Raw genomic sequence first — 14,935 nt, 5'->3', positions numbered from 1 at the left:
CTCCTGTGTTCAATCATACACTTAGCTAAGATTAGGCATTCTTAGTTTTGAGAACTGTCTCTGCAGTTCTCTGGGTCATCTCCGGATCATCTGTTCTGCCTGTACTGCATAGCTAATAGCACATAAGGTGTCTTAATATTCGAGATTCCGCCTCGTACAGCATGTACAGCTATAAATGGACGGAGTCCTGCACTTCGCATGCGAGTAGAGGATAAAACTGATCAACCCAGCTCCTGTGGACACGTTCAGTCTAGCAGAAACCTGGCGCAAAGGAGAACACACCTTCTGTACTTTTTGATTATTGGAATTCGGAAATCCATTTTGAAGCAAAACCGCTAAGAGGATCAGGTGGCCCAACTTGGGAGATCCTATTGGCACAGTTTTCGAGGTACCATGGCGGAAGGTCTGCCTTTCTTCTAGCTGGCCAATATCCACCTTTACTGTGCTTGTTCTTTACTGAAACAACAGCGCAGCACCAACTCCAAAGAGCTTTGGTTTGGGACAGCCCGGCTCAAACGTCATACCAATACCAAGATGGCACAGGTTCTGCTTCGTGTCAAGACTTTTCTCTACTCCATGTCCTTCCTTTTTAGGTTTGGAGCCAACAGTGTGTTCTGTTTGTTGTGAGAACGAGTGCCCGATCAGTTATTCGAATAACTAACGTGATGTGCTTTCCAGTATGTAACCACTATAACAGGACGATTCCGGGTAAGCTGATAAAATGCAAACATCTCTAATTAGCACCGCGCTTTGTGGATACGAAATATGGTTGCCTAGTTCACCACGTGTTCCCTGATTAAAACCTTGGTGCTAATTCCCTTTCCAGTGCAAATTCCCAAGTCGTGCAGTATTTGCTTGTGTTCTACTTGCACAAGGGTTTTCTGCCCATGTGCAAATTGCCCTGTCTAGCTGTTTGTCTAAAGGTTTTTTGGAGGTAAAACCGGTTGGGAATCTTATTGGAAAATAGTGCAAAATTGGAATTTGCCACTCGTGGATAAGTCCTGGCACCCCATGGTGCACAAATCAGAACACCCATGTGTTGCACAAATTGGAAGTTCACACTATTTGTCAAAAGATTCTTCAAAAAGTCTGCAGGTATATATCATGGGATAGGCAATTTGCATATGTGCAAAGAGTGCATGTGCAATTAGCACATGGCAAACACCACCCAACGTGGGAGTTTGCAAATGAAATGGAATTAGCAATATGGCTAATTAAATATTTCTGAAACTGAAGAAGTAACAATAGTAAAGATGCACTGAGTCTCTGCTGGAGAGGTACAAAGAGTTTGGCATATGTTGCAAAGGACAAAGTCTTCCACCAATCAAACAATGACACACAAATCCCAGAAAGGACATGTATTAACCACTATGAAAACGTCTGTTTAGATCCATCCAATTCAGGCTTTGACTCTTCCATTAACAGTGCATCTCCTTAGTGCTCACTAGTACCAATTAAGGAAGTGATCTAAAAGTAAAGACAACTAAATTGAGACTGATGAATAGTAAAACTACAAGCCCATATATGTTCCTATCAGAGCTCTACAAACTTCACCTGCACTGATGAGGAACAGGATTGCTGCCTTGCTTCAAAAACTTTCCATTTGACAGAATCATGGAAAACTAGTACGATGGTGCCACTCTACAAAAAAGAATCCAGCTCGGATCCATAGACAGAGAGACCCGATAGCAATGGCAGAATTTGTATGATACTGCTCCATGAGTGATTGCAGCAGTGGGTTGAAACCTCAAAACACCTTTCTTTCTACCCAGGAAGAATACAGTGAAAGCTATCCTTCATCGACCAGCTCCTTGTAGGTGAAGTCACCTATGAAGGTGTTTGGGATTTTTTTAATCGTTTTTTGACCAGGTTGATGGAGGAAAGCTGTTTAAGAAATTGAGCAGAGCGTCTACTGACCAAGTATTCTATGCACATCATGATTCTTCATGGAAGCTTCACTCTACAAGTACAAGGGAGCTCTCAGTATCAATTACCTTGGATCAATATGTCCACTAAAGATGTGTTCCCATTCCAGCCAACATTATTTGACTTATATAAAATGGCTTGTCTGATGTCATTGTGCCATATATCTAGCGGGCCAAAGTTCCCCTACCCAGAATAAGTAGTGATTCGTTTTTGCTGGCAGCAACAGGAAACGGCATTAAGAAAATTAACTTGATTATCCCAATATCTCAAAGAATACAATCTCAAGATAAATAATAAAAAAATAACATGTCATCTGTGGTGGTTAAAAAGTCAAACACAAACGTCAATATTCATTTTCAAGGGTGGTCAAGAGACAGAAGAAATTAGCAAATATCTTGGCAATCGCATCCTACAGAGCCTGAAATGTGAAGCCCATCGTGAGGCAAATTTACAAAATCAGATCCTGCAGCAACCACAATCATAAGATTTTCCCCGCCCCCTAATCAGAGAAAATAATCTGAGCTAAATGGGCGTCCTTGCCTGTTACTGTGAGGAAGCCAGACAAATTCGGATCAAATCACGAAGATGGGTGCCATGCAAAAGTAATTCTGAATACACATTCTTCGTCTTCCCAATTGCACAGCATCCTCACTCTTACAGACTGTTAAAGCCAAAAGGCAAGACATTAACAAAAAAGGCATGACAATCAGCAATCTTATATGGATAGAAAACATGAAAACCAATAACAAAGAAGCATAGACATCTGCTGGCAAAATATGATGACGATTCCAAAAAGACCAACATTCCTATCATCTAAATCTCATTGAGCAAACTCTCAATAAAATTCAAGGGTTTTCAGTTCTATAACGTTTTACATGAGAAAAGCATGGAGTCAACTGGATAGGAAATCAATACAGTTATAAAGAGTAAAAAAGCACTTAAGTAAAATTTCCAAACTCTAAGATTAAACCCCTGGCCTGGTTTATTTGAGGTGTCTTTTAATCTCCAGCTTGATGTACAAATGCCTACCAACAGGGATAGCAGACATCTCTTTTAATGCAAGTAAAAATGAATTCCCTGTCCCTACAAGACAATCTCAAAAGGAAAAAGTGTGTTTGTGTTGAGTCATTGACACACCCCTTTGACCCAAAACAAAGCGAAACAGTTCTCGATTTTCAGTCCAGTACTTTCTCTGTGGGCAAATAAAGAGTACCTTAAACACAACATTTGCTATATTTCTAATCAAACAGCCCAAAAATATAGCTACTGTCCTTCTTTCTGACCAAGACCACAGAGTAATGAAAATTACAGGAGCTTATGTTCAACTTTCTTTATATTGCTAGGAAAGAGCAACCATAAATAACCATGAGCAGAATAATATATGTGAACAGTGATATGAGTCTTCTTTAAACGGTCACTACTAGGAAGAAAAACCCACATGGGGAAATAACTCCTTTGGAAATCAGTGTTGAGCTTCAGTGATGATGTAGATGGTGTTCGTGATAATCAGCAAGGCACCAAACTACCCCTAAAAGCTGGATGGAGGAAAGAACCCTGCAGGATACCAGGTCCACAGTCAGATGAGGTGATCCACAAGGATGTTGATCCAAAATTGCTTTGAAGAAAATAAGAACAAAACTACAAAAGCTACATCAGGAAACAAAACAGAAACTTCTCAAGGAATTATCCAAATCTGCTGAAAAAGGACAAAAATGTATAGCACAGCCATTTCAAATGCATCCACCATTTCCAGGTGCTGCCTTTATATGTAAACAACAGGAACTGACCTCAGAGGAAGAGCCTCTGCAAAATCTTGGACTAAGTAGTTCATGCGACTTCCACCGAAGAGACCACCATCTTCCATTAGACACATTAGGCTGTCATTATGACCATGGTGGTCTAGAGACTGCCAGGGTCGCGGTGGTGGTCGGACCAACGCCAATGCAGTGGTCCGGCCTCCACATTACGATCGTAGCAAAAGCACCACGGTCGGACCGCCGGCACCGCCACTTCTTCGCCGGCAAACAGCCTGTCGGTGCTGGCGGTCGTAATCCACTAGGGCAGCGCTGCAAGCAGAGCTGCCCTTGGGATTACAAGTCTCCTCTCCTCCAGCTTTTACATGGCAGTTGCGCCACCATGTATAAGCTGGCAGAGACGGGGTGCCGGAGGCCCCATGGGGGCCACTGCACTGCCCATGCACTTGGTATGGGCAGTACAGAGGCCACAATGGGCAGCCCCATCGTGCTGGCAGACAGTGAAAAGCGTGATGGGTGCTACTGCACCCAACACACTGCAACATTGCCGCTGGCTCGATTACGAGCTGGCGTTAATGTTGTGGCTTATTTCCCAATGGGCCGGTGGGCGGAAACTCTGTTTTTGCCCGCCGACCCAGCGGGAAACTTGTAATGACCCTTGCGGTCAGAACACTGCACTGGCGGTTTTCTGACCACATGGCTGCGGCGGAAGGGCACTCCGGCCGCCGAAGTCATAATGAGCGCCTAAGTGTTGGAGCTTTGCCTTCTATCAGGAATAATGGCATCCATGACCCCATAAAGAAGAAGAAGCCTCTGTTTGACATTCTGCATACAATGAAGTAATCTAGATGTCATACCCGCTGCCCACACTATTTGCTATCAGCTACCCACAAAGAACCCCCGCTGGCTTCCATAGGTAGAGAGGGTCCAAAGCAACTCTGGCAAACACAAGGCTCCCCCCTAAACATGGCACTGCAAACAGCAACATGCAAAACAGGAGCTTTTCCAAGACTTCTTCTCCGAAAGCTGCACAAACTTGAGTACGTTCCAGCTCTTATTTAACTCGGGGTTGCATGTGACAACAATGTATCCTCTGTCTAGCAATGGCCATGGGGATTAAAATATAAAATGCATTTACACATAGCGAATTGTGCAGATTGACCTCCATAATTTTCTTCTTTATTTAATGTACTGTCTGCCATGGCATGCAACAGGCTCGCCCCCTCTATCTAGAGGAAGGGTTGGAAGCATGCACCTTCCTAACAATAGTGAGGGGCATGGTATCAATAACAACTATCACATCTTCTCTTGGGCATCCTAGTATGCAATGGAGGCTCTAAAATAGCCTTATTTTAGGAACTTTCTTTGTTGAAATATATCATTTGCTGTTAAATTTGTACTTCACATTTTTTCTGAATCTTTCTCTGTTCGAGCAAAGCACACTGCCCTCGTAATTACTCTAGCTCTTTGATAGTGGCACGTTTCTGTGAAATTTGAAATGCTACTTGTGTTTCCCACAAACTATTATCAACCGCCTTCTACTAACTGGGGTAAAAAACACTTTCTCAGGCTCCCAATTTCCTCCTCAGTCCATCTTCCCCTGGTTACTTTTTGTACACCCATCCTTCCTGATAATTACATTCTAAGACTCACAACTTCTCTCCAATTGCTTCAAATATAAAATGAGAGTGTTGTGTGAACTGAATGCCTTGTTATTATTAAATTCATATACCATGTCTTGCATATGTACTTAAGGTCTATAGCTAGAATGTACTCTAATTAACATGAATTTGACTTGAGTTTTACATGCATAAGTATATTACAATGAAGCCCTCCATTAAAAACATGGTATAACAAAAAGTATAGCACTATTTGTAAAACAAACAAGAACGTGAAACTCGCCAAAGTTTCGTCTGTTCCAGGGTCAAATGGTCTGTAGGGCAATCAAGAAGTGCCCCATTGGCTGGTCTGACTGGTCAATGTATGGGCCAGTTTTTTGGCTGCTTGCCGTTCTGTTTTATGGTCTAAATCAAGAAACAAAAGAGCCCGTCTGTTGTTACATAGACTAACCCTCCACACGACCAAGAAAGTACTTAGGGCCCTATTACCAGTTTAGCGGAACGAGGACCGCTAAACCCGTGGTGGAGGTCTAGCCACCACACACCTGGCGGTCTGACCATAAGATTACAACCTGGCGGCTGGACCTGCACCACCACCACCAGGATCATGGATCCTAGCAGGGTGGCGGTGGTCAGGCTTGTAGCCAGCCATGGTGGCGCTGAACTCAGCGCCGCCTGGCTGATTACAACCGCCATTTTCTGCTAGCATTTCCATGGCGGAGACCCCGTCATGAAAAGGCTTGCGAGAAGCCAGTGCCGGGGGCCACGGTGAAGGTCCCTGCATTGCCCATGGCATGGAGAGTGCACGGGCACCCCTCCCCAGCACCGTCTGAATGCCCAGTGTCTGCTTTGCAGAGAGTGCACATTCTGAGGGTGCTGGGTGGTTCCCCTTTGCGACAGCATTGGAGTCCAATGCTGTTGCACAATTTCCACTGGGCTGACGGGTCAGCCCAGAGGAAAACTTGTAATAGCTCTGGTGGGGAGTCCGCCAGCTCCATAGCAGTCTCCTCACCGTGAGACTGGCGGTCGGGTTTTCCGACTGCCAGACTCATAATCGGGCCCTTAGTTTTCTTGTATAACCCTTACCAACCAGGGTTGCCCCTTCAAGCCATGTCTCAATGTCTTTTGTGTCCTCTGGGCAGTGCTTGTAGTTCCCTGCCCCAGTGCCCATGTGTGTTTCTCTCTGTCCCAATGGTTGTTTATCCTTGCCATGTAGTAGATGAGCATCTCTGTCCCAAGGAATGTATATTCCTTTCACTGTATCTATCCCTTCTTGGCCGTGTCAGGCAGTGTCATGAGGTAGTTGTGCCAGGGTGTAACACAAGTGGGTGCAGCTTTCAGAGCAGAACTGGTGAAGGAGCTAGAGCATATATCAGGCTATTTGCCAATCTGTAAGACTCGGAGAGGGTAAAACGTTCTGGCTCTTGTCCTTTTTTGGGTAATACGCCCTCTGTTATTTATAATTCCTCACGCCACTGATTAGGTTCTTGAAATAATATACTGTGAGATTATGGTGCAATGTGTGAAGGCAAAAGTAAACATCAGCACAGGTGAGACACTGACTCTCATTCAAGCGTGATGCACTGAATTCAGCGATCAGAGTTTAAAGGAGGAAGCCTCTGACGAATCTGGCAAGACTATTCCTAGCGGAACAGAAGGACTTATGGTATGCCATGTGCTACTAATCTTGAGAAGGCTCATTCACTTTGCCATTCATTGTGGAAGTGTGAGGTGCTTACGCGAGACAGAAGAGTGGTTGGCCCATCAACTCCATCCAAACTTGTGAACCATTTGGTTTTGGGAATTATGAAAACATCCTCTCCTTCTCAAAGCCTTGTATGCCATATGTGGTGAAGTTTGGATGACTTTATGGTTAGCACCAGACAACAAAGCGCAATCTGTTCAAGGAGGTCAACAGGGACAAAATGTGGGCTGCCTGCCCAATCCCACTTCCAGACATTCTCCTAAGTCCCTGTGCTTTGAACTATGTGCAGTGCTATAGATTTCAGGGAGTGTATTGGCTGCAGACCCTTCTCTGGCATGCAAAAAGGGAAGATGTTTGTTGTGTATGACAGGCCATTTTTGGCAAAGCGTGGGCCTCAAGAAGAAAGTGCTTGGTGGAGCATCGGCCAACAGTGAAGTCCAGTGCCAGGTTGGAGAGGTGCAGAAGGAAAGGAGATGTTGCGCAGCCTTAAACAGTGAAAGGGTGGTGAAAGGGAAGTAGTGTAAAAAGCATGAACCCACGCACCACGGACGAAAATGTGACATTTTGTATTGCACGTACATTTTGTGTAGAAAAGATTAATGGTGTTTGGTTAGGATTTGGTTTCTGAGATATGGCGCTTGTTTTTGTGCAAAAATGAGATGTTAGAAGAATTAGTTTGGAGCCGTCTATTTTGTACCTTGAATGATTACTGAGTGGTATTTTTTAGTCCTTGACTCTTCAACGTATAAAATGGCCAAATGGTCGTTGCATAAGGACGTAGTAGCTTATATTATTATATTTATTTTAATTAACATCAGTAAAAAAAAGCTCTAATTATTTTATTTGGGCAAGCAGGACACCAGATATGTGAAGTTACCTGGGGCACGAAAGATTAAGGGTTGTGTGAAGCATGACGTCAGAGATTTCTTTTGGGAGACCCTGGTGATTTTGGAGCATTTCCAAACATATCCCCAAGGGGGACAGCACGTGACATAAATGATTCAGTAAAGTGGGAAAGCATACAACCAAGATGTGGCGGACATATATTTATGACGGATGGTGTACCCCTTTAAATTAGGCTATAACATGCCACTGTATAGCTACATTGCCCAATGAAGGCAATAAATGACCCTGTAAATCCTTTTTAGCTTGGAGTGTTTAACTTTTAGTAAAAGGGTGACTCGTGTTTGTCAATGACTGGTCTGCAACCTGAACCAGCATACACACGTAAAAAGGCACGAGCACATGTATGCTCTTGTTGCCATCACTACAGTACCATTACCTGGCGTTTACTGGTCGCTCTCTGGATGTGTCTGACACAGACATCAGTCGAATTAGCAGTGACGTGAGCCTGTTAGCTGAGGGAGCTGGGTCTAGAAAATGCATATCGGCAAATATGACAAGTCTGACACAGCAGGAAACATGTGGGCAGCGGTTACTCTGCAAACACTCAGAGGTCGTCTGGGCCGCCCCCGAGAGCCCATGAATCATGTGATAACCCCCTGTCTCCGCGGAACATTCGTCATCCTAATTAAGATACCTCTGCGAGCTGCGAGTCTGCACGAGCGAAACAATGCTTTGTCCAGGGTTGAAAACACGTGCTCAGACTTCATGAACCAGTAAACCGGGAAAGTAAGCGCCTGTACATACATGTAAAATAAACACACAGGCATAGGTGGGAGTGCACCCTGCATTCGAACGTTCAATGGGGCGTTGTTCGTGCGAACAAAGCGCGTTTCAAGTATTCTGCTTGTGAGATAAAGCAAGGAAAACAACTGAAGGCACCTTCAAAGTGAAAATCCGACTTCAGTCAAGTTAGGCGGGAAATCCCCTGCTAATTAATGATGGTGCCAACTAGCAGGCATAAGGTAGAGAACGTGGTACTTTCTTCTGAGGTAATTGCTAACTGAAATAAATTATTTACATCTAGAGGGCATGTGTTTATGTGCATGTGTCCTGGCGCTGTTATCAGAACACATTGGCAGCGTTCGTCAACTGCAGGGAACCCTGGCACTTCGGTCTGGACTGTTCCTATTGGAGCAGTGTCAAGACGGATTTACATATATCTGGGTCTAAAATGAGGTGGCATGGTGTGCATATAACAATGGACTGGGATGCTGCTCTGAGTAATTAGTTCCCAGCTGCTGAGATTAATTCACGCATTCCACCTATCACTTTTTGTATGAAGCATAAAAATTAGTTAATCAGTGGCAGCTCCTTGGCTATGGCGGAGGAGCATCGCCCTTACCCCCTCTCATTCCCCCCCCCCACCCCCACAGCAGCAACTGTTGCAAATCCTTTAACAATGAAAGGATAATAAACTATGTTTATTATCCTTTTGTTGTTAAAGGGGTGGGGCACTGGGGATGACGAGCACTTCCCCTCAGTGTGCGTGTGTGTTTGGTCGGCTGTCTCAGGCTGGCCAAACACACATGTGCTCTCTCCATCCCAGCACTGTGTTGCACGGCTGGAGAGAGCAGACTCAGGCTCCCAGTCTGCCTGGGAGCGCCCTGGCTGGGCAATCCCAGCCAATCCTAATGCTGCTCTGAGCAGTGTCAGGATTGGCTGCAGGGCAGGATGGGAGCCTGTGCCTGCCTGCTGCTGAAACAAGGAAGGAGCAGAGGTGCGGCGTCCAGGCAGGATTTTTTTATTTTTTCATTTTATTGATATTCCCACCCCCACGTGTGGCGCCCCCATAACCACCGCAAGCTGCGACTGGATTTAACTGTAAGCTTAGGGGGTCATTGAAGTCCTCATGAAAGACAAGTGAGTGTATAAGGCATGTCTACTCTGAGTAACGGGTCTTCTTTCCATTTGTGAGGTAATTCATGAGGTAATAGTGGAAATGAAGGCTCTTCCATACTTAGCTTTTGGATCTAAGGTTTGCCTATACTGCCTGGTGACACAGCCAGCATGTTTTCTGCATTTTTTCTGTCCAACTACTTCAGTGAATTATGGCAAAATGTTTTACCACATCACTTAAGTGTCACACGTAAGTCCCTATTCTGTGCTAGGTAGTCATAGTCATAATGGGTGCCGAAACACTATTATACAAATAACCTTAGCAACTGTGATCAAATTTGTTTTTGCACCTCATTGTTACTTGTCAGCTGAACAAAGAGGAATATGTTCAGTTTTGCTTTTTGTGTCTGATTTTGCATATGTTGTTACACCTTGTGCATCTTTATTACATGATGTGCAGCAACCAAAGTTCGACTCATGAAGCACTGGTTGACATTCAATGTTTCCGATCTGTGCTGTATGCAGCTTGTGCACTAACTCACAGTGTTAAATACTTAGTGCATGTGTGCCAGACAGCATAGCCACTAATTTGGTTACTGCACTTGCTACACTAACTTGTGCAAAGCTCATTGAAAATAAGTGCAAGATGCAATTCTATACCTGGGCCACAGGCCTCACGCTGACCTCGCAGATCACTTGAACTTTTCCTACTGAAGCATGACAAAGGCTGATGTGCATTTGGCTGGTCTCTGTCTAAAGTGGAATGGTAGGTGAAAATAATATGTGGGATGTGGCCCCGAGCCATCAACAGTGGCTGAGATTAACTCAAGCATGCCTTTCATTACTTTGGGGGAAGTGGTCATCGTAAGAGACCTAGGTGTAACTGCTGCATAAACCACAGGAATGAGCGACATTTGAGCCCTTCTTTTAATAAATCAAGCTCTAATTGTGCATTTTACCATCACCTTAGTGTAGCAGTAGTTCACTCAAGTTTGAATACGTACAAACGTGAAATAAGTGCAGTAGTCTTTCACTGTTAATCCAAGTCACCCTAGTGGTTTAGTAAATCCGTAGGACACTACATTTTAACAGTGAGCTGACTTAAAAAAAAAAAGAACAAATGACCACTGTACACTTGAAGCGGGTAACTCCTCCCTCATCAACTGTTAAATATAGCATCCAAATTCCTCACTTACTATTAGCTACAACCAATTGGAAGGAGAAGAGCTCTAAAGGCAAGCAGTAATACATGAGACTGGCAACAACTGTGCGACGCACGACCCAGACTGACCTTCTTCATTTAGCATCCAGGGCAGGGAGGAGAAGTCCGGGGTGTAGGCGCATGTGTCGTCTTCAAAGGCGCAGGAGCCAGGCGCGAGGTCAGCTGCACCAGCGAACTGCAGAGCTGTGGGCGTGAGGGGGCGAATGAACACATTTCATTCCAAACCAATAAGACGTCTGACACCCATAGCTCATGTTGTCCCCTTTCAAACGCTGGCCAGTGTAACTGTCTCAGTGCATTGTACCCTGCAGACGCACCAGCAGGCGATACACACTTTCGGCGGCTGCAAGCAGTAGAACAAGAGGTGCATGCGCGCGAGCCCATTCTTCCTCCGAATTCAGGGTCAATCGCACAGCACTCCATTGACTGTCCTTGCACGCGCGCGCTGCAAATGCTGGACGGCTTGTGCAAAGCATGCATGCCTGCTTTCACCTTTTGTCCATAAGTAGGCACGTCCTCACACGCACCCACAGGAAAACTGTGCGCTCTTCCAAACCCTTATTTCGGTAGTGCACGCATTTTGCGCTTGCTGCTGATGGCGCACAAACTAATTTTCACCGGAAGGTAAAGGTGTGCACACCTATTTCCCGCATAACATACACATGAGGCGAAGAAGTGCCAGATTTATAACCTTTTCCCGTGTTTGCAAAAGTTTAACAAAGGGGTGCCTAACCTGCGATCACGTGCACTAACAGTGAGGTGAAGATGCGGGACAAAGCCTTTCCCTCAGCACCAGACAAATCATGGCACGAGCCCTAACCTGTGACATGCAAACTCCAAACAGCATCCATGCAGCCCGGCGCCCGCAGCCCCTACCTTGCTGCAGTAGGAGAAGACATGGCAGCAGCATAATCCCGCCTGCCTGGAAGGCTGCACAGTGTGAGGAGCTCTGCGGAGAGTTACCCGCCGAGGGCCCTTCAGCCGGAGAAGGCTGGGAGAGGGTAGCAAGCCCGGGCGGGGAGTCTCCGGCGAGAAGACCCTGCCAGGACTGGGGAAGTTGCTGCTGCTGCTGACAGATCTGCGCTGGCTGTGTGCGCTTGGCGGCCTGGCCGGGTGCCTGGCCTCCTTTCTCCACTCTGTCAGGGATGGAGAGCCGGGGTTGGCTGGGATAGGCTGAGGCAGAGAAGCCGTGTCTCCAAGCATGGGAGGAGGGAGGAAAAGGAGGAGGACGATGGAGAGTGCTGGAGGGATGGGATGAGTGGGGTGGGAGGCTAGGGGGTGAGGGGGTGCCCCCTGCTTCTTTGACACACTGCAGATACGCGGAAAGAAACTTCACACAGCATCCTTTTAACTCCCATCGCTAATGCCCCGTACCATCCACAAGCGTATGGGGGTCACACAATTACTTCACGAAGTGAAGCCAAAATCTGGAGTCGTGCATGCCTGAAGACCCTATACTACCGATCCTCTTCTTTGGTTAGTATGCCTGGAGGCTGGACTACCCCCGAGACCTGTTTTTCTAACTCTAATAGTTGTAATTAATCAATCAATCAATCAGTGAATTTATAGAGCGTGCTATGTACCCGACAGGGTTTCGAGGCGCTGGGGGCGGGGGGGGGGGGGGGGGGAGGGGGTGCTGCTAGCGTTCGAAGAGCCATGTCTTGAGGAGTCTCCTGAAGGTGAGGAGGTCCTGGGACTGGCGTAGTGAGGTGGGGAGAGTTCCAGGTCTTGGCGGCGAGGAAGGAGAAGGATCTGCCGCCAGAGGTCTTGCGCTGGATTCGGGGGACGATAGCGAGGGCGAGGTTGGCAGAGCGGAGTTGACGTGTGGGGACGTAGAAGTTGAGTCTGGTGTTCAGGTAGGTGGGTCTGGTGTTGTGTAATGCCTTGTGTGCGTGGGTGAGGAGTTTGAAGGTGATCCTTTTATCCACAGGGAGCCAGTGGGGGTCCTTCAGGTGGGGGGAGATGTGACATCGGCGGGGTATGTCGAGGATCAGGCGGGCGGATGCGTTCTGTATGCGTTGGAGTCGTTTGATGTCTTTCGTTGGGATGCCTGTGTAGAGTGCGTTGCCGTAGTCAAGTCTGCTACTGACGAGGGCTTGAGTCACCGTCTTCCTGGTTCCTGTAGGAATCCACTTGAAGATCCTGCGGAGCATGCGGAGGGTGTTGAAACAAGAAGAGGAGACGGCGTTGACCTGTTTGGACATGGTGAGAGCAGAGTCGAGGACGAAGCCGAGGTTTCGTGCGTGGCTAGCTGGGGTGGGTGGTGGTCCGAGGGCGGTGGGCCACCAGGAGTTGTTCCAGGCCGAGGGGGTGCGTCCGAGGATGAGGACTTCCGTTTTGTCGGAGTTGAGCTTCAGGCGGCTGTTGTTCATCCACTCGGCGATGGATTTTAGTCCCTCGTGGAGGTTGGTTTTGGCGGTGAGCGGATCTTTGGTCAGGGAGAGGACGAGCTGGGTGTCGTCGGCGTAGGAGATGATGCTGAGGTTGTGATGACGGGCCAGTTGTGCGAGGGGGGCCATGTAGATGTTGAACAACGTTGGGCTAAGAGAGGAGCCTTGGGGGACACCGCAGATGAGGTTGGTGGCTTTGGAGCGGAAGGGTGAGAGTCGGACTCTCTGGGTTCTGTCGGAGAGGAAGGATGCGATCCAGTTGAGGGCTTTGTCTTGGATGCCGGCTTCGTGGAGACGGGTTAACAGGGTGCGGTGACAGACTGTGTCGAAGGTGGCTGATAGGTTGAGGAGGATGAGGGCTGAGGTTTCGCCGTTGTCCATTTGTTGTCTGATGTCATCTGTGGCGGCGAGGAGTGCGGTCTCAGTGCTGTGGTTTCGTCTGAATCCAGATTGTGAGGGGTCTAGGATGGAGTTGTCTTCTAGGAAGTGGGCGAGCTGTGCGTTGACGATCTTCTCGATGACCTTCGCTGGAAAAGGGAGGAGAGAGATCGGTCGGAAGTTTTTGAGATCGTTGGGGTCAGCCTTGGGTTTCTTGAGGAGGGGTTGGATTTCTGCGTGCTTCCAGCTGTCCGGGAAGGTGGCGGTGTTGAAGGAGAGGTTGATGATCTTGCGGAGTTTGGGGGCGATGGTGGCGTCGGCTTTGTTGAATACGTGATGTGGGCACGGGTCCGTGGGAGAGCCTGAGTGGATGGAATTCATGGTTGTTAGGGTTTCGGCGTCGTCAACTTGGGTCCAGGTGGTGAGGCGGCAGGCGTGGGAGGAGTCGCCGGGGGTGGGGTCTGGCGGAGGTGCGGTGTTGAAGCTGTTGCGGATGGCTGCGATTTTCTGGTGGAAGAAGGTGGAGAGATCGTCGCAGAGTTTCTGGGAGGGAGGGACGTCATTGACGTTGGCGTTGGGGTTGGAGAGTTCCTTCACGATGCAGAAGAGTTCTTTGCAGTCGTGGGCGTTGTTGTTGAGGCGTTCTGTGAAGTGGGCGCGCTTGGCGAGTCGGATCCGTTGGTGGTGTTCACGGTTGGCGTCCTTGAGGGTAGCAAGGTTGTCGGGTGTGCGCTCGAGGATCCTTTTCTTCTTGAGTTTCTGGCAGGTGCGTTTGGAGGTGGTCAGTTCGTCTGTGAACCAGGCTGTTATTTTCTTTTCTTGGTTGGCGGTGGGTTTCTTGAGTGGTGCTAAGGTGTTGGCGCAGTTGAGGATCCATTGATGGAGGTTGATGGCGGCGGTGTTCGGGTCGGTGGGTTCGGGTGGTGGGTATTTGGCGAGTGTGCTGGTCAGTTGGTCTTCGGTGACTTTTCCCCAGCGGCGGTGAGGGGGTAGAGGGATGCGGTGGTGTTCGGTGTTTTTCTTGAAGGTGAAGTGGACGCAGTGATGGTCGGTCCAGTGGAGTTCGGAGATGTGGCTGAAAGAGATGTGGTTGCTTGAGGTGAAGAGTGGGTCAAGTGTGTGTCCGGCGATGTGGGTGGGGGTGTTGACCAGTTGACGGAGTCCGAGGTTGAGGAGGTTGGTGGTCAGTGATGCGGTGT

The 14,935-nt window shown here is 47.6% G+C and overlaps 1 protein-coding gene across 1 annotated transcript in view; it reads right to left on the bottom strand.

The window, feature by feature from the left end:
- Positions 1 to 12,122, bottom strand: part of MAMDC2 (MAM domain containing 2) — a 480,378-nt gene extending 468,256 nt beyond the window's left edge. The window contains exons 1-2 of the mRNA XM_069228830.1: positions 11,845 to 12,122; positions 11,038 to 11,151 (exon numbers count right to left, since the gene is read on the bottom strand). Of these exons, the coding sequence (XP_069084931.1) occupies positions 11,038 to 11,151; positions 11,845 to 11,878 (148 nt within the window). The 5' untranslated portion in view covers positions 11,879 to 12,122. The remainder of the gene's footprint in view (positions 1 to 11,037; positions 11,152 to 11,844) is intronic.
- Positions 12,123 to 14,935: the final 2,813 nt, after the last annotated feature.

The sequence above is a fragment of the Pleurodeles waltl genome, chromosome 1_1 (assembly GCF_031143425.1).
Source record: "Pleurodeles waltl isolate 20211129_DDA chromosome 1_1, aPleWal1.hap1.20221129, whole genome shotgun sequence".
In the NCBI taxonomy this organism is placed as follows: Eukaryota; Metazoa; Chordata; class Amphibia; order Caudata; family Salamandridae; genus Pleurodeles; species Pleurodeles waltl.
Note: the sequence above shows the minus strand (reverse complement) of the source record. Positions and strands in the feature narration are given on the sequence as shown.